The 20,097-nt window shown below is 39.2% G+C and overlaps 1 protein-coding gene across 1 annotated transcript in view; it reads right to left on the minus strand.

Annotated features, from left to right (window-relative positions):
• Hibadh (3-hydroxyisobutyrate dehydrogenase) overlaps nt 1–20,097 on the minus strand; it is a 104,947-nt gene that overhangs the window by 68,266 nt on the left and 16,584 nt on the right. The window contains exons 3-4 of the mRNA XM_036182570.1: nt 17,397–17,506; nt 13,937–14,058 (exon numbers count right to left, since the gene is read on the minus strand). Of these exons, the coding sequence (XP_036038463.1) occupies nt 13,937–14,058; nt 17,397–17,506 (232 nt within the window). The remainder of the gene's footprint in view (nt 1–13,936; nt 14,059–17,396; nt 17,507–20,097) is intronic.

The following is a 20,097-nucleotide window of genomic DNA, read 5'->3' on the forward strand; positions in this document are numbered from 1 at the left end:
GAAGGAAGGAACTGCCCTGAGATCTTCAGGCAAATTCAAAATGTCCCCAACTAGAGCACCCGAAGGAATGAAGGAGAAAGATCCAACTGTACGGCAAATACCAAGAGGCAAATGTAAACTTAACTTCCTATCATTTTTATCTCCCACCATTATCAAATTACTTTCAGAAAATCAGCTATCTGGAGAAAATAACTTTTCATAGTACTTACAAGGCTCTAATCACATTCTCATCTTCTCTCACCTCTCAAGTGCTATGCACAGATCAAACAAAATAAGGATATGTAGAGCATAACAGGCCTGATTTCATGCTGCTTAGAAATCAATAATACCAAGGAATAGTAAATTACACACAAGCAACAGTTTCAGATTTATTTGCTAAGTGTACTTCAGTTTTACATAAACAGAGGTAGGCACTCCTAACTGTGTGACCAGACCCAACTGCGTCTGGTCTCACTTACATCCTGAATGGCAATTAAAAGACATTAAAAATACCCTGGGATTCCTGCAGGCAGGCCTCCCGCCTTACTGATGGGCTTCCTGCTTAGCAATGTGAAGAGAACACAGTGCCCCTCCAGCACAGGCAAGGGCCTGCCAGGAACAACCTTTGTAGTGAGTTTTCAACTGAAAATTACAATGCAATTAAAATGTAGCTTTAGAGATGAAGGAATCCCAAACTAAGAGAATCAGTGTACAGAAAGCAAGTAGACTGCTAGTGACAGTGACTATGACAACAGTGGACAGTGATAGCAATAATGAAAACACTGAGGACTCACTTCTGCTGTCTATAGCTCATGCTCCCATTCTTTCCTTGAGACAGACTCTCAGGGCTATCATTATGCTATCTCGCACACTGAGTCAGTAATCCCCTTTCACTGCATGAAGAACTTACTAACAGCTTACGGGGGACTCGACTACAACAGCTGCCACAAGGAGTATTAGTATGCCAAAGAAGATAAAGAGGTTTTGATGGGCACCACTTCAGAGCTCCTTTCAATAAACTCTCGAAATGTATTTACAAACATTTCTGAACTACTGTGTGAACTGTAGAAAACCTCCAGGCAAAGATCTTCTAGACACAAAAAGGATACTTAAAGGATACGGGGCGATGAGAATTTCAGAGAATGAAATGACTAATATAATTAACGCAATTTTGTATGCTCTGTTAATGAATCTTAAGTCATTTCCAAGGAAATGGAGTTGGCTACCAAAGCTTAAGTACATTTTAACTATTTAAACTACTAAAACAATCAAAATCGGACCAAGGACAGGATTAAGACTTTATTAATATTTTTAAAGAGTAACTCAAGTTTCTCATTTTAAAGTCAATGCTACAACATATTTTTACATTTTAGTAAATGATCAGAGTTTCAGATAAAGAGTAACTTTAAAAATACACTGCCTAGTCCGGTGTGGTACCTCACACCTGTAATTTGAAACAGGATGCAGTAAATTCAAGGTCAACCTGGACTATGGAGCAAAATACAGTGTCAAAGGAGAGTAAAAAAACAAGACCTATGAAAATTTAACCAATTTACTTCAAAATAAAAATTAGTCACTTTATTAAATGATAACTGATATACCAAAACTCATAAATATTTAATGAATAAAATGTGATCAGTTTGGAAATAAGTATATGTTGTGAAATAATCTTTTTGTACACTACAAAGATGTCTTTGCCAAGGCGCTTTCTGATTGGTTTAATAAAGAACTGAATGAACAGTCAATAGCTAGGCAGGAAGAGGTTAGGCGGGACTTCCAGGCAGAGAGAGAGGAAGAGGAGATGAATCTGGGCATGAGAGAGACACCAGAGGACATGGAGAGGAAACAGGAGGTGCAAGATAGAAGAGAGGTAAACAGCAACATAGCAAAATGGAGATTAATATAAATGGGTTAATTTAAGCTACGAGAGCTAGTGGAACAAGCCTAAACAATAGGCCAAGCTTTCATAATTAATACTAAGTCTCTATGTCATTTTTTTGTGAGCTAGCGGCCCAAAGAAAAACCCATACACACAAGCATATACCCACAAACCTGCCACTATCATCAAGGTAAATAACATTTATCTTCCAGTTTCCTCATCCTCGTGTCTCCTTGTTGCTGTTTTGCAGGAGCAACACTGAACAGGAGATCTCCCTTCCAATCATTTCTGTTTTCTTTTGTTTCCTATGGAGCTCAGGTTGACCTTGAAATCATGATTCTCCTATCTCTGCCTCCAGAATGTTAGAACTATAGGCCTATGGCACTATGTCATGCTCTTTAACAAACTCTTTTTTCACTTGCTTATTTCTGTGTGTGCAGTGTATGCACATGTGTGGGAAGGTAGGAAGGCCCAGAAACCAGGAGGAGTGGTGAGGGTCCGCCTCTATCTTCCCACCTCCCTACAGGGTCTCTTACAGAATCGGGAGCTCACATTTTTCTTACAGCCAGCACGCCCCAATGATCATGTGTCCCCCTCGGCCCACAGGCCTGTGCAGGAGCACACTCACCTAGTGGGGACAGGATGGAAACTAGAGTCTTCATGTTTTCATAATGAGCTCTCCTAACAACTAGGCTGTCTCTCTGGCTTCCCACTTTCACAATTCCTTCAGTAGAGAACACAGAACCCTTAACCATGAGCACTGTGATGTAACAGCACATCTCTAGAACTCATTTATCCTTCCTAATAAAAACTCTTACTGAGGTAAGAACAAAATGTAAGGATGAGCCGAACACTGGTAGGTGAGATAGCTCAGAGGTAGGAGCATTTGCTGCCAAGCCTGACAACCTGAGTTTCATGCCTGGGATCCACAGAGTGAAAGGAGAGAAGCAACTCTCCCAAGTTGCTCTGACCTCCACATGCAGGTTGTGGTACTCATATCCAAACATGCACTCACACAAAACGAATAAATAAACGTAAAAGCACTGCTACAGGACAAACAATATCATATACAACATTAGCATGTACTATAAACGTCCTTCTCCCTCAATGCATCAGACACATGAAATTTGATAAAAAGAATTTGCTTTGGAACAGAAATAGCAACATTTCAGTCTAAAGCCAAGTAAGACTGCCAAGTTGTAAACTTTTCTAAGAAAATGCTGTAACCAAAATGCCAACAGACCCTTAACTGTAATAGCACTAGGTGCCAAAACAGAAATAGTTTTTGGTTTTGTGGTCCTTTTACTATAAATTAGATACAGATCTAGTGGAAAAACAGTAGGTATCCAGTTCAATAAGAGTCAAAGCCAAAACTGCATACTTGATTATTAAATAAGAAAGGAGACTATATGAAACTTTCATTGAGATATATCCTGCACGTCTGGCACTTTAAGGGCAACTCTTTAACAGGTTTCTGTGCTTACTACTTCATAGTCTAAAGAGCACCTCAAATTACTAAAACATAACCCAGACAAGTAGATTATAAAATCAGGTTTCCTGGTAAGAAACTGTTACACAAGCACACAAGTTCATTTATTTAATTTTGACATTAATTCCTAAGTGAAACAATGCAGTTTAGTGTGTCAATCAGGCTTGGCAGCACAGGAAGCCTGGGGCTAATTCCAAATGCCACTTCAAAGCTGCTTCAGGGCAAGGTCTCTGTGGAAACCTACAGACATATTAGGCAATACGTGAGTTTATCTTTAATTATTCAAGCACAGTTAAGTATTGTAATGATACTGGGGGAGCAGCTTATAAATGTGGTCATTAGAGATAATTTTAAATTATTAAATAATTAATAATTAAATTTGCTTCGTGTATGGCATTTATACCAGAAATGAGTTGACTGAACTGGACCACCACTGTGGCAGCAAAAACACCCCCACACACACACACACACACAAAAGACATGCATATGCCCAAAGTGGTGTGATAACTCGAAGTCTCATAAAGACGTGATTTGCACAGGATAAAGAGATTATGCTTTAGATGGATATTGGGGTTTAATTAATAGTAGGTTAGTGTTACTTTAATAACCACAAGGTATTAAATAAAAGCTGGTACGAGAAATGGTAATCAAGTAAAGGCTATTACTCAACCCATCAACCAGGTACCAGTAACACCCTAGTGATAGAAAGGTACAGTGTCCACAAACAAGAGACTGTACAGAGCAGTCCCTCTACTAAAACACACCACTCTCCTGGGCCTCTACACTCACATCTCTGATTAAATGTTTCTTTCTTAGAAAGACCATCCATCACTCTACAGAAAAGGGCTCTCCCATTAGTTTCTAACTCCCTAATGAGTACTTTTATTTAAAAGTACTAATTATTGAAATTCCCTTTATTTGATTATTCCTTCTATTCCCACTAAACATATGCTCCAAGAAAAGACCAAGCCCTAGTATCCCAAGTATACCAAAATGTAACAAGTACTTTATAAACATTTACTGCATGAAATGCAAAGTAGATCATGTCCCTTGTGGTCAAAGTATTGTCAGCATAATAAAGAGTAAGAGTATGTAAGCAGGAAGCAATATACAATCTTAAAAATTATATAAAAACAGTACTTTTAATTGCAAGCTATTTTGTTGAAGGAAATGTATACTTACTTTTTCATGTGCATGCATATGAGAGGTATAGATGTCATGTGTACATGTGCATGTCAGTTCACACGAGGTCTTCAAGCATTCTCTATTTTCATTTTTTATTCTTGTATAGAACATGTCTGTACGTGTGTGTGTGTAAGTATGAGTGCTTGTGTGCCATGGCATGCATACAGCAGCCAAGAGGACAATGCTGTCTGTCCATCTTCTACTTTCTCCTTGTTTGAGACAGGGTCTCCAGTCTCCACCTCCCATCTTGCTGTAGGTGTGCTGGGATTGCATCCATATGCTACCGTATGCAAGCTTGATGTGGGGTCTAGAAATTCAGACTCTGGCCCTCATGCCTTTGTGGCAAGTGTTTCACCCACTGAGCCTGCTCACCAGACCCTGGTGCCTAGAGTTATCCTTTTTCACTACAAGTCCAGGCTCTACCATCCAAGAAAACTAAACTTCTTCACCAACACAGCTGACGGTGATAAGAGAGTGTTCTGAACTAAACCACTTTCTTCCTTTGTTTAAAGACTATTTCCCAAAGAACTGTGAAATCTAAACCTAAATTCCAGTGGTTCCCATAGGATATTACAGGAATTCATCTGAGATTTCCAGAGTGTATCTTTAACATATATTTTCCATTTCCAAACTCAAAAACTCCTTCAGCTGCTGTAGAATCTGCTCTATGTGTTAAATCCAGTGTTGGTTTCTCCTTAACTATCCATATGAGTGTATGAAGGAAAAATCAAAACAGGAACAGCCAGTCAGCTCAGGATGACATGCTTCTCCATGGCAACTGGACACTGCTGGAAACTGCTGCAGAGAAGCTCCTGTTCTGCACAGGTCCTGGGATGCTGCTATTCTATATTAGTTTGCACTTTGCAATTGTTTACAAATTATTAGTATGTTTTTCTACATTCTAAACTTCCATGTAAAGTCTTCCTCTTTACATTGTTCTGAATACTACACAATTTAAGGATGAGGAATGACTGCAGGAAGACCCAAAATAATTAATATTAACATTAAAATTGTAATTTATTTATTTATTTACTTACTTACTTACCTACTTACTTATAGTAGTCTTGGGGATTAAACTTGGGGCCTTGTACATGCTAGGCAAGTGCCCTATCATCATCTTAAAAAGGGCTGAGGACGTGGTAGAGAAAGTCATGTTTGAGTGTTGTGAAATATTATTTTAACTATGTGAAAGTGTGTTACATTTGTTTATGTAGAATTTGTTTAGTTATGTAAAGATGTGTTGCTGTTTTACCTTGACTGTCTAAGGCACCTGATTGGTCTAATAAAAAGCTGAATGGCCAATAGCTAGGCAGGGCAGGGATAGGCAGGGCTGGTGGGCAGTGAGAATTAGTAGAAGGAAAAATCTAGGCTCAAGAAAGAAGGAGAAGAGAACAAAGGCGAAAGAGAGGGACACACCCAGGGCTAGAAGCCAGGCGGCCAAAAGTCGTCGGCCAGACATGAGAAGCAGGACAATAAGACATACAGAAAGGGGAGGGGGTTGTAGATAAAGAGAAACAGATTAAAATGAAAGCTATGATGAGGCCGAACATTCATTAACTAATAATGAGTCTCTGTGTCATGATTTGGGAGCTGGATGGTGGCCTAAAAAAAAAAAAAAAAAAAAAAAAGCCTGCTACACTTGATCCCCAGCATCACATACATGAATGAACAGATAGCTTCGTAAAGCAGGGAGGAAAGAAAGGAAGGACTGAAGGATTTTTGTCAATTTTAGTAAATGACCATTAGGAATATGCATTGGAGATAGGAAATTAAAAAAAGAATAAGGTCTACCCACTTCTGAGTCTAGCAGAAGAAACAAGCACATAAATATAGCATGGCAATCCTAGTGATGGCCTAGATGCGATGCACGGCACAGAAGAAAGGCAGGGAAACAGCTTCACTCCCACAAATCAAACAGACTTTGCTGCCTTACTGCTTTCACGCACTCCCACTGAACCCCCAGGGCTTACATCGCAGACCAGATCATGTCCCAGTTCCACCTGAGCCTGGTAGGGATTCAGGGAAGACAGCACTTCTTCCTCTGCAGGCTTATTTGACTAAGCAGCAGCAGCTAGGTAATCCCAAACAGGAAGGACTCCCAAAACTGGTTCTAACCCATGCTGTCGGCAGAGCTGAGATCACTCTCCAACTAATTAGTAGAACTGGTCAGAGTTCTCCAAATTACACAATATTGGTTTCTCAACCAATTCTTCCCAAGTGACTCAAAAAGAAATGGTAAGCTCCACTCAGGTTAGAAAACAAGGCGGTTCCCCTTGATGTGCTAGTACCCATCCGGGAGTAAACTAGCAGACAGAACTAGCTATGGCGATGGCGGCCTCACTGGAAATGGAGCTATCAGAAGGGAACTGGTATGACAAAAAGAAATCATCACAAGACTAAAGGGAAGACGTTCTGGAAGATGGCAGAAGAGCCAAGACTGAGCTGGAAACCAAAACCCTGCTCCTGGGTTTGCTAAGAACCTGGAGAACTCCAGGCAAGTCACTTATCATTTTTGAACCTCAATTTTTCCATCTACAAAATAACGAAATCAGACTAAAGTATTCGTAAAAGCCCTTCTAACAATAAATTTCCATTGTAGGAGCAAAAGAGACACTTAAAAACTGGACGTACTACTTAACCTCAACATGCCATGAAAAAAATAGTAACATTTTTTTTTTTTTAATTTACCAACTACTTTCCCAGATGTGAGCAAATGTGGGTATCTTGTACCAACTTACCAAGTAACTTGGTTGACATACTCATTGGTAGTCAGAAATACAGAGACTTAAGGGCACAGAACTGTTTATAGCAATCACATTTCTACATAGAATCATTTTCTCCAGCTTGCTAACAAATCTTGTACAAGAATCTTGGTTATCTGACCTAAATGGGTCCACCGGTTCTTTATGGGTACACACCACCCACCCCAAACTTCAGGGACTTTTACTTTCTCACAATTTTGTACATAAGCAATTTAGTCTGAGCCTACTGGACAGCGCATATGCTGGTCAGGCTCAAGGTAACTAATGAGGTTACAGTCATCTGGAGCAAGCTGGATCAAGTTGCTCTGGTGGTGGAAGAATTCTACATAGAAAAAACAGCACATTCTAGTGTTCAAAGTGCTTCCAAATCTCCTTGTCTAACACATCTAATACACCATTGTCCAAAGCAAATCAGAGAGTTAAGCTCAACCCATTTGAGGAGTAGATACAGAAAACAGATCCTGGGAGACCAGGCATTCAAAGTCATTATTATAACAGTGTACCACATCAGCTGTAGATGTAACAGTCTTATTAAATAAGAAACACAGAGCCAAATGCAGAGTTAAAAGCCCAAGAGGTCAGAGCAGTAGAGTTTCTGAACACAACAAAATATGAGGCAATATCACACTCATATTCAGCTTTACCACCAACCAGGTATGAGCTTGCACTAAGTTACTAAACATCTCTGTGAATTATTTTCACCTTGATAAAAGGGCATCTCACCACTACTCTATTTTTCATAGTTGTTTTTCCAGTTGAGTTCAACCTAAAATTCTGAACATTTATTGAAGACCAACCATGTTCCAAGTATTATACCTGATAGACTGAAAGGGCAGGCTACCATGATGTATAAAAATGTACATAATTTTTAAAACCCTGAAGTAATCCAAAGATGCATCATAGCAGAAAGGCTGAAGTGTGATTGTTTATACAGACTACCATGCAGCAGTTAAAATTAATGAACTACACGTAATAATTATGTAATGATAAGACACTCATGAGTATGTGTGGTCCTTCAGCCAAACAGATAAGTAGAGGCTGACATTCAAACACATTGTTAGGCAAGCCATAAACCCTGATGCAGGGTGACATTTGTCCAAAAAAGAGTGACTTTTTCTTTGGGGGAAAAAAAAAAAAAGTCCCTTTGGAGCAGTGTGGTGGGACATGCTGTACTAGGTGGCAGAGGCTGGAAGATGCCAAGTTTGAGGCCAGCCTGGACTTTGCAGTGATATCTTATTTCAAAGACAAATCAGATGCTGTTGGCTTACCTAGGAGTTTTTTCAATACTCAAAGGGCAGCTTTTCCTAATTCTCACAAACGACTGGATAAGCTAATGCTTCAACAGGACAGGAAGTGACAAAACAAGTCACGGAATACGCTCATGATTCTACTTCTAGAATGTTCCAAATCATGAAAAAATAAAACAAACTACTGTTTAGAGATTAAAAAGACATAGTTAACTAAAAGAAAAGCAGGAGAATGGGATGCAAAATTCAGAATGTGGTCAAAGAGAACAAGATGGGAGAATACGTAAGAAATCAGTGTCTTAGGTGACAGGCACTCCAGTTACGTGGTTCTGATTAGACACTCTGAACATAACACTGAAATGTCACACTACACCCATAATTATGAACAAGCACTCTGTTAATTAAAAATAAAGTGTCTTTTTAAAAGAGAACTTTGAGGGTAGTAAGTAGTAAAGTTCTCCCTTAAACTAGGCAGTAACTATCAGCTCAGTATCTCCTTAAACTTCTTACCTTCCCAACGCCTTATAAACACAGTGAGGGGAATAGGTGAGGGCAAATACATGTGCAGTATTTACCCGAAGAAATTGGGTTTTTAGAAAAAGACTCCATATTCTCAAACAAACAAACCCTGAAACAAGAGACTGAATGCCTAGAAACACAACAGGATGAGATCTGAAAAGAACGTGTAGAGTTTGGAAGCTTTTTAAAAAGAAGCATCAAAGAGGTGAGCCGCGTTGTGGTGCCCTGACAGTAACGCCAGCACTGTACCATGACAACTGCATCGGAGACACGGGTCACGTTGCGAGCTACTTCTAATAAAAATGGCGTATACAGAAGTCTTCTCTGCTGCTTTAATAGACATCAAACCCAACCTAGGGAAAACCTCCAGTCTGCTACTTCATGGACTGTGAAAATAAGAGAGGAATGATCTTTCTTTGCTACTCCCCAGAATATTACTTAGGAAGAAATGGAAGTACTGGACGGGAGAAATCATCCACATCCTAAAACACTATACCATTTCAATCACCAGAGTTGAACATTTCTCTTTTATTTAAAAAGGTCACAGAAATTGTGGTATATCCCATTTGTCTGATAAACTCTGAGTTTTCACATAGTGGAAAGAGAGCAAACTCCCAAAGTTATCTTCTGACCTTCAAATGCATTCTAAGGGGCGCGCGCGTGCGCGCGCACACACACACACACACACACACACACACACACACACCAAACAAACAAACAAACAAACAAATAAATAAAAACAATAAAGAACAATAGAAGGAAATACCCAAAGTCTCCAGCCTCTGAAACAGATACAAAAAAAGGGATATAAGGAAGAAAAAATTTAAGGTTTTATTCAAATGATCCAAAGTATCCCATATTCCAAAACTGATGAATACAAAGCTTCCATAAAACTGGGTCAATTCCAGGTTCCTAACGTGTACTTTCCCCACATTCCTCTCCCTTCATTTTTTTTTTTTTTAAGGGTAAAACAGAATGATTTTTAAAGCTGCCTACTTGACACACAGGTAATCCTTCTTTATTTAACTGAGAGAGCACAATCTTTTTGTTGTTGCTTTTGAGACAGGGTCTCTCTCACCATGTAGCCCATTCTGACCTGGGTTTCACAGTAATCCTCCTGCTGCAGCTTCCCTAGTGAGGAGATTACAGGTGTGCTCAGTTTAGAGTCGTTTTCTTTGTCTTTCTTTAATTTTTTTTCCTTTGGTTTTTCGAGACAGGGTTTCCTCTGTGTAGCTTTGCACCTTTCCTGGAACTCCCTTTGGAGACCAGGCTGGCCTCGAACTCAGAGATCCACCTGGCTCTGCCTCCCGAGTGCTGGGATTAAAGGCATGCACCACCACTGCCTGGCTAGACTCATTTTCAACAAACCATATTTATATATAAAATAATATGAGATTAATCCATCATATTAAAACCTAAAAATAACTCAGAAGACCATATAAATATAAATAAGCTGCTATTATATACTAATTAATCTCATAATGATCAAGTGTCAAACCAATTAATTATCACAAACTATCCACTATGCACAACAAAGCTTTTCATCAATAACAGTACAAATTCAGATGAATTCACCATCTTATTAGGACTTAAACATTGCTTTGAAAAGAAAAGGATTTCAAATGTTTCTGACTATTTCAGGCTGAGGAGAGAGCTCAATCAGCAAAGTGCTTACTACGTAAGCATAAGGACCTGGGCTGGATCCCAGGTCCACATAAAAGCCAGGCACCTGTCTATAGCCCCAGCACTAAAGAGGCAGAGACAAGCAGATTCCAGAAGTTTGTTGGCCAGCATAGCCAACAAGTCAATTAGCTCCAGGTTCAGTGAGACTATCTCAAAAAAATAAGGCTGTATGGACTGGCAAGATGATTTAGTAGGTAAAGTGGCCTTCTGCCAAACCTGACCACCTGAGTTCAATTCCCAGGATCCACTTGGTGGGAGAGAACTGACTCTCACAAGCTGTCCTCTGCTTCTATACATGGGGTTGAAAAGTGTACACACACACACACACACACACACACACACACACACACAAATAGCAGTGTGAAAAAATACTAAGTGGAGTCCTGCAAAATGTCTCAGTTGCCACCCAGCCTAGTGACCTGAGTTCAATTCCCAGAGACCACACAGTGGAATGAGAGACTCTGTCAAGTTGTCCTTTAACTTCAATATGCATATTCTCTCTAAATAAGTAAATAAATACAGAAATACCAAAAGGTTTTAAATAAGGTGGAGAGCAATAGAGGAAAATATAGATATCAACCTCTGGCCTCCACATACACATGCACACAAGCATGCACACAAACCTGCACATACATATCCCTCCCAGCACCACTAACACACAGACTCCTGGGTTCTGAGGACGTGAACTCAGGTCCTCATACTTGGGCTACATGTTTTACCCACAGCTTCCCTAAACCCTTGGACAATTTTTAATGCATTGATGAGTGTTTGCTCTTGTCAGAAATGTTGATATAGGGCCATTGCTCCCTTTTTAACTAGGCTTCTTTAAAGTACTGAGTTAGATAATGTGCAGCTCCTTTCTCCCATCCTGTAGTTCCCTGTTGATTGTTCCTTCAGTGTGTGATTTTGCTGTCGACTGATCCAGAAAATGCCACACAAGGTAGCAGGCATCTCTGATCCCAGTGTTACTGTGACATCATGGGAAGAAGAGAGAGGAGAATCCTCAGCAAGAACTTGTGTATCATCCCATTCAAAGAAAGAATTGCTCAGTTTATTCATTTCATTCACAGTATTTTACAAGTGCCTGAATCAGGCTGGGGAGATAGCTTAGTCCGTAAAGTACTTGCTGTGCAGGATGAGGACCTGAATTCGGATCCTCCGCACCTTCATAAACACCAGGTGACCATGGCAGCTCACCTGTAATCCTAGCACTTAGAAGACAGAACAGGGAGCCCTGGCTAGCCAAACCAACTGTATCAGTGAGCTCTGGGTGTAATGGAGAGACTTACCTCAGTGAATAAGGTGTGAGCCACTGATGAAGACTCCCCAAATCAGCCCAGGGCCTCCACATGTGCACATACTCATGCACCCACATTTATACTAACATGTCCCCACACCATACACACCGACACATCTTTAAAAATGGCTCCATGAGTAAAGAGTTTGTCCCACAGCCTGAGAAATTTGATCCCTGGAATTCACCAGAAGATGGAAGGGGAAAACCAACTCCACAAAGTCATCCCTTGGCCTCCACACACATACTAATAATAAATTTTAATTTTTTGAAATGTCTAAGTACTGCTACAAATCTTTATACTTAAGTCTTATGTAACTAATCCATTGTGACAAGAAGAACTAACAATTATTTATTCCTTCACTGACACTCAAAAATGACTTGAAGGTGAACATGGTAGTGAATATCTGTAACCCCAGCTTGGGAGGGAGATAGAGACAGGGAAATTAAGGGCACCCTGGGCTATATGTAAGACCCTATCACAAATAAACAAACAAAATAACAACAAAAAAATAATAAACTTGGAGTATGTTTTTTACAGCAAAACCATTAGTTTATTAAAAAAAATAAAAGCAGAAAAATTATATTTCTTTTTATTTTTAAAAATCCAAAGTCAAGTTTAATATAATTGGAATAAAATAGCTATTGTTGCCTCTACTGCTACAAATGCATACTTATCTTTAAATATGTATAAGCACAAATATACACAAAGAACACTTCTTATTACACAGCAATTTTGGAAATGACAGAAAATCATCCCCACGATCCTACCATACACCCAATCCTGCCAAACCAGCAATCCTGCTATCCCCACATATCTGCCATTCCCCACATATCTGCCATTCCCCACACACCCACCATGCCCACATGCCCGCCCCGCCATCCTCACATACTCAGCCCTGCTATTATTTGATACAAAATTAAGTTTTAAGAATGTCATTAGTGAGTCCTCCACATCTCAAAGATTATCATGTAACTTTTAGGCATGTTACACAGTGAATTACAATCACAGATTTTCTAATATTAAGCCATCTCTACATACAAGCAACACAGAACTTGTAATGTTTGATTCCTCTTATTTACGGTTGGATTTGATCTGTTAATTATGTTTTTAAAGGTTGGACTTCTATAGTCCTGACTGAAATTCATCTATGATTCTCTTTGCTTTAAGTAAGAGAGTTACAAGGTCTCTCTTGTACAATGAGTTGGGAAGTAGTTCCTTATTGTCTAGTGTCGGGAAACAATCACATGAAATTTTGATGATCTTCACCTTATATTTTAATAACAGTTACCTGTAAATCCACCTGGGCCTCATGTTGACCTTGAGGGGTCAGATGGTTTTGTTTTGTTCTTTTTTTCCTTCTTTTTTTAAATCACTTCTTCAATTTCTTGAACAGTAGAGTCAGTCAAGCTGGACATCAGGTACTCCAGGTTGGCCTCAAACCCCTTATGTAGTGAAGGATAACCTTCAACTCCTGATTCTCCTGCCTCCGCCAACCAAGTGCTGGGATTATAGGCATGCACCAGCACATGTAGTTACATGGTACTGGGGATCAAACCCAGGGCTTCATGCATGCTAGGCAAGCACTCAACCAACTGAACTACAGCCCCCTCCCCAAACTAATTATTTCCTGAACTAGTTCTTCAGTCTCCAGGAAGTGATTTATCTTTATCACACAGTAACTCAACCTAAAAAAATGTGTGACTTTTACATGAATACCAGTGCTGCATCAAGAGAGCACTAAATATCATGCCAGTTTTGTTTTGTTCTTATTTTATGAGAGATTAAGAATCTTCACAGATCTAAAAACAACTGTAAATACCTTGGATGTCACAAAACCAAGACTGCTATTTTTGACAAGCAGAAATAGGTGTACATGTATTTCAGATAGCACTTACCACCAGAAACAGGGGCATCCATGAAAACAGCTCCCATTTTCTCAACTTCTTTCGCCAATTCTTTTGAAACTGAAGGATCAATAGTACTGGAATCTATTAATAACGAGCCTTTCTTCACTTTTCTAAGTATAAATAAAAATATTCAAGTTTAAAATTCTGCATAAGTACTTTATGCAACTAACTATACAATCAGAATCAGCTAAAAACTGCTAGACCATCAAGGAAGTCTCTGGCTTGGTATTGAAATAGTTTTTTAAAATCTCATATTTACTCATGTTCCAGATCAATTTCAGTTCAAAGTAAACCCATACTCATTCAAAAAAAAAAAAAAAGTAACAAAATAAAAATCTAATAAAGTAATTGGTAAAGTCTGGTATTAGGTGAAGTATACCAGCCATGCTAACAAGTAAAGCTAACGTGTAAGCAATTTTTAAAGCCTATCCACTTTAAAGGGGCATTTGATAGGATTTAAATTTTCATTTGTAGAGTCACTGGGTCTTCAAAAGCTTAACTCTTTAGTAAGCTATACTGCAAACTTCCCATATCCATATCATTTTCACTAAGAATAAACACAAGCAACTGAAATACAGCTATTTGCTTCAAGAGGGCATATTCTTTCAATAATGGAAACATTTTTAAAAGTAGTATTTTTATTAATTATTTGAGAATTTCAAATAATGTATTTTAATCATAATCACCCCTTCCTCCAACTCCTCCCAAATCCACTTCCACCTCCCTATCAACCTACTGCCTGTCCTAATGGAAACTTTTTAAAAAACAAAATATTAAAAAGGCAGAAACAGAAATAAAAGATTGAATCTAGAACCTTCAAAGATGTTTTTTGTGGCAAATTAAAATACATACATTGATGAAGATGGAAATAGGATCACAGATCTTTTCTATAAACTACCATCGTTCTCACAGTAGAGATTTCTGGTTATGCTATGAGTTCAGTACAAGTACCTGAAATAGTTCCCTTACATCTAGTAGGCAGTGCTTATTCTAGTGGCTGGGAAACTGACCTACATTATAATTTAGCTACCTGGTCTTAGTGGTCCAGGCCTACAATCTTAACTACTCCAGAGGCTGTATCAATATCTGGGTTACAATGTGGGTTCAAGGCCAACCTAAGTTGATTAAGTGAGATCATGTCTCAAAAGTAAATAAAGGAAAAACAAATACATCAAGGGTAATAGCTAACAATTACATGCAAATTCCCCAAAGTTCTTATGTATTATTAGTGTATGTGTATGATGTATGTGTAGTTGTGTACATGGAGTTCAGAGGACAACTCTGGGGAGTCACACAAGAACTCTACCCAGAGCCATCTCGCCATACATTTCCTCAATTTCTTCTTGTGGGTCTGCTCACCCAGGAATACATAATCAAGACTGGAAAATCAGAACTCAGTATGTAGAAATACCAAAAAAGAAAGTGCAGAAAAATCACTATTGAAAAAAAAAAAAAAAGATACTAGAGCCAGGCATGGTGATGTGTGCCTTTGATCCCAGCACTTGGGAAGCAGAGGCAGGTGGATCTCAGAGTTCAAAGCTCGCTTGGTCTACAGAGTGAATTCCAGGCCAGCCAGGGCTACCCAAAGAAACCCTATCTGAAAAACAAAAAACACACCGTAGACAGATCCAACAGAGTATCTGGGTGTACTCCACACAAGAGACATGCCAAGTACTACTGGAAATCACCTCAGTACAAAGACTTTATTTTATGTAACAGAAAAAAATATGAATAAAACCTACCAGTCTTGTGTGGTATTATCATTTTCAACAATCTTAAAACCAAGTGGGAAATCATCTCAAAATTACTTATGCACTGGGTATGAATAAAGAATCCTGATGGTGCTGGAGAGATGGCTCAGAGGTTAAGAGCACTGACTGTTCTTCCAGAGGTCCTGAGTTCAATTCCAGCACCCACATGGTGGCTCACAACCATGTGTAACGAGATCTGGTGCCCTCTTCTGGCCTGCAGACATACATGCAGACCGAACACTGTATACATAATAAATAAATAAATCTTTAAAAATAATAATAATAATTTAATCAAAAAATTTGAGCCGAGCATTGGTGGCGCACACCTTTAATCCCAGCATTCGGGAGGCAGAAGCAGGTGGATCTCTGTGACTCCGAGGCCAGCTCCAGGACAGGCTCCAAAGCTACACAGAGAAACCCTATCTCGAAAAAACAAAACAAAACAAAACAAAAAAAAACAACAACAAAAAAGAATCCTGGTGGGTGGGGAGGTGGACACATCACTGAGAAGGTAATTACAGTTTAATATGAAACCAAACTCTTCCTAAGTACTCCCTGGACAAAACATGTCTGGTAGCTGTCACCTCCTCCAAAGTAAAGGATATTAATAAATGTTGTGTCACTACATGTTTTAGTAACATTTCCTTGAGAGGCAAAGCAGGGCTGTAACTGAAGCAGGCTAGGTAATGAGTCAGCCAGCATGCCTTGGGACCACACACACTGTGGGCCTGCTGGATCCATCCAAAATGAGTGCCACTCAACCATCCCTGAAATCTAAACATTTATCTTATCAGTTTTCTGTCTAATATCCAAATGTCTTTTCCTTCCAGGTCTGTTAGTTTTCCAACAATTCAATTTCCCCAAACTTCAAATTTCACATATTACGGTTTCTGAAAGTAAATTTGACTTTCTTTTAGCAAGCATTACTAGAAATCAGTGTGTAGGTAACTCAAATGTCTACATAGTATATGATTTTGTTCTCTCTCTCTCTCTCTCTCTCTCTCTCTCTCTCTCTCTCTCTCGAATTCAATAACAAAGTAAGTTAGAAATAGGAACCAGAAAACATAGAAAATGGGATCCAACCACTGTTATTCTGACATAACCACAAGGGTTTGGCAGTGAGCAGCAATTCACCAACAGGTTTACAGTGCCAGGAAAGACAGACACTGATAAGAAAGACTGACCTAAATTATACTTTACTCAAAGAGCTACTGCAAACACTGAATTCCAGCTTCCCAAAGTTCTCACCGCAGATGGACTAACCCAGAGGACATACAACAACTTTTTATTATATAATAAAATCTTAAATTATGGTGTACTTTCCAATGTTTGGTTGTATTTTTCACAGAACCCCTTTTCTGGATTTCTGTACACTATACGAAAATTACGTTTTTAAGAGTGGTACACTTTCAAATGCAAGCCTTAAAAGTCTCTTAAATGTGTTACCAATGAAAGCAGATTTAATGCAAGAGTTAAAGGAAAGAACAAGGTGAGGGGAGTCACTTTGACACAAGTCACACACATGACTCCAGTGCAGAAATGAACCCTTTATGGTGATCAGGAAATCACACTGTTCACTTTATGAACTAAGAAAATACACAGGAAGATTTAACCAACAGAGCTGCAATACCCTAGCAGTTCTAAAACACGTGAATCCAGGAATTATAGCAAGAATATGAGCATTGAGAAATACATACTTTAGAATCCCATTTGCTCCAGTATAAACTTCTACTGAATTCAAACTGGTGGGCAGCATTGTGATAATCCTGTCAGCCTTTTCAGCTACATCTGCTGGGGAAGACGCTACCTTTAAAGAAATTGCAAAGGAGAATTGTTAATTCAAATGGAAGCAGTTTCCATGCAGGACCTGCAACTATTTACTGGTAAACAGTTCAAGAACATACACGAGTAACAAAGCTCAGTGAAATGAAATAACAAATGGAAGATTAAGATAGTCTTTATCCTCTACTGAACTGTCTGAGGAATATGGGTTTCACAGAAAGCCCCCCTTAAATGCCCATCCTCACATCACTGAAGTAAATACAAAGCAAAACAATGGCATGCCTTCTTCCTATTGAAGCTCCATCTCTAGATCATTCCAAGATAGGAACCTGGAAGTTTGTCAGTAAACTTTAGACATCCCCTTAGAAATTGAGAGTTCTCTTCCATTGAAAGAAATTTAGTTCCATTTAGATAATTCCTTTAAAAGTCCCCTACAGGGTACCAAAAATTAGCTCACAGATCTTAGGGCGCTACATGTTTTCAAGCTTTTCATGCTAATAACTGGCAGTGCCAAGTCATCCAACTGCCAAGTGCCAAGTGCATGGGGTGGTCCATCGGCCCCCTGCATCCCTAGCATCTGCTTCTCGGAATGTTTTGGTTTGCCAGAGCACTGCTAACCCCTCAATTACATCACATGGTGTCAAAGCTCACAGGTCTGGAAAAAACACACACTGGTAGTGATAGCAGGAATGTCACCACACTACTGGACATAACTGCTCTGTATCTAATGACTACATACATTTGCTACGGTATAACAACAATGTCTGATTTGTACAACAAAGGCAGGTTTCTTAGACACAGGCGTTCAAATAATCTTAACCACTGATGTGAGGGCTTTAAAACTGAAATAATAACTGACAAAATTTGGCCACAACTCAAAAGATGAGGAAGAAAACAACCTCATTTCCAATCTGACACTAGCCACAAAAGCCCTTTAGCAGCCAACTAATTAGAATCCCTCAATTACATTTGCTAATTGAGTGGGTAAAAAAGACAGCATGGATGAAACAAAGGAACACTTATTTAGGGAAGCCAGAGAAGCAGCTCAGCCAGGTAGTCAGGTATGGTTCTGTGCAAATCACTGAACCTTCAGTTTCCCGTCTATAATGAAGGACAGTATATTAATTCCTGTAATCCTAGGATGCAGGAGGACTGGGATTAATCAGAGAACTGCAAATGTGAAACCAGCCTGGGATGCAGAGAGAAACTTCTAACAAAGAAAGACTGAGGCGCTCTCTGCCTTTTAAAGAAATGATTCATTTGTCCTCATTCTTAACCTGGACAAATCCTTTGTACTCCTCTGCCCTCTGCCTCCATAGAGAACCCCATGTGCCCTTTGGCCAAACAAAGTAACAACAATACATCTATTTTAGCTTCTACCTCCAACGTAGAATGTGTTAATATCCAGTAACCTTCAAGTCCAGGAAGGCTGGTCACTGTAAAATGACAGTGAACTCATCTTCCTTCAGTCTACTTACTTATAAGGAAGTGGAAAAGAGAAAATCGGGTCACTGAGTCTATGTCCTGGAACTCTCTAAGCCCTCAGACCTTATCCTCACAACTTTCATTTCAGATGACATTACTTCTGTTGGAGAGAAGCAAAGATTATACACAATACTGTTCTGTAGTTCTCTATCAGAAATGAACTATTAAGGAGTTACCTGTCTTTTTCTCCTTAAAAACTGTCTTGGCATTTTATTTATAGTCACATTATAATATAAATAGAATGCCACATGAGATATCTTGTCACTTTCAGGTCAATGCTGACTACTACACATATAACAGATACTCAAGCTTTATCTGTTGGCCAAAAGCAGAAAACTCCTAACAAATGGAAACAGAGGCTCATTTTAAAGAAATGATTCCTGTGCCCACACTCTGAACCAGAAATTTATTCTCATAGAGCTGGAAGGCTTTCTGCCTGAGTCTGAATGCAAGGTGTCAGTAGGGCCACTCCCTCCAAAGGCTCTAGGAGAGGCTCTTTGCACCTTCTATGTCCAGGCAGCTCCTGGCATTCCTTGGCCAGCAGTAGCACAACTGGAATGTCTGCCTCCACCTCCAGAGCACTCTCCTGTCTGTGTCTTCTTCCTTGTGTGACAGTTAGTCCTGGCTGTCAGCTACTCCCCCTTCTCATTTTTAAATGGCTTTACTGATACATACACCATACAATTTTCTCATTTAAAGTGGATAATTAGTTGGCTTTTATATATCCCCACATAAGAGCAACCATTACCATAGTCAAGGTTTCATTCTCTTCAAAAAGAAACTGAATATCCATGAGCTGTCACCCCAGTATGCCAAAAGCTGCCTATCTCCCCCTCAGCACTAAGCAACTAATGTACTTTCTTACCTCTATAGATTTTCTTTCTCTAAGATTTTGTTCAGATAATAGGATATGCATAGTGCATGGTCTTCTGTAACTGGCTCTTTAATTTAGTGTGCTTTCTTAGTTCATCTGTGACATAGCAAATATCAGCACTTCCTTCCCCTGAATTCCTAAAGAGTCTATTACAGATGTTGCACTTTGTTTCTCCATTCATCCACTGATACACCTAAGTGTTGTTTCCACTTTGCTATTATGCATAATGCTATTCTACAGAAAGTTCTATGTGGATA

The sequence above is a fragment of the Onychomys torridus genome, chromosome 3 (assembly GCF_903995425.1).
Source record: "Onychomys torridus chromosome 3, mOncTor1.1, whole genome shotgun sequence".
Lineage (NCBI taxonomy): Eukaryota > Metazoa > Chordata > Mammalia > Rodentia > Cricetidae > Onychomys > Onychomys torridus.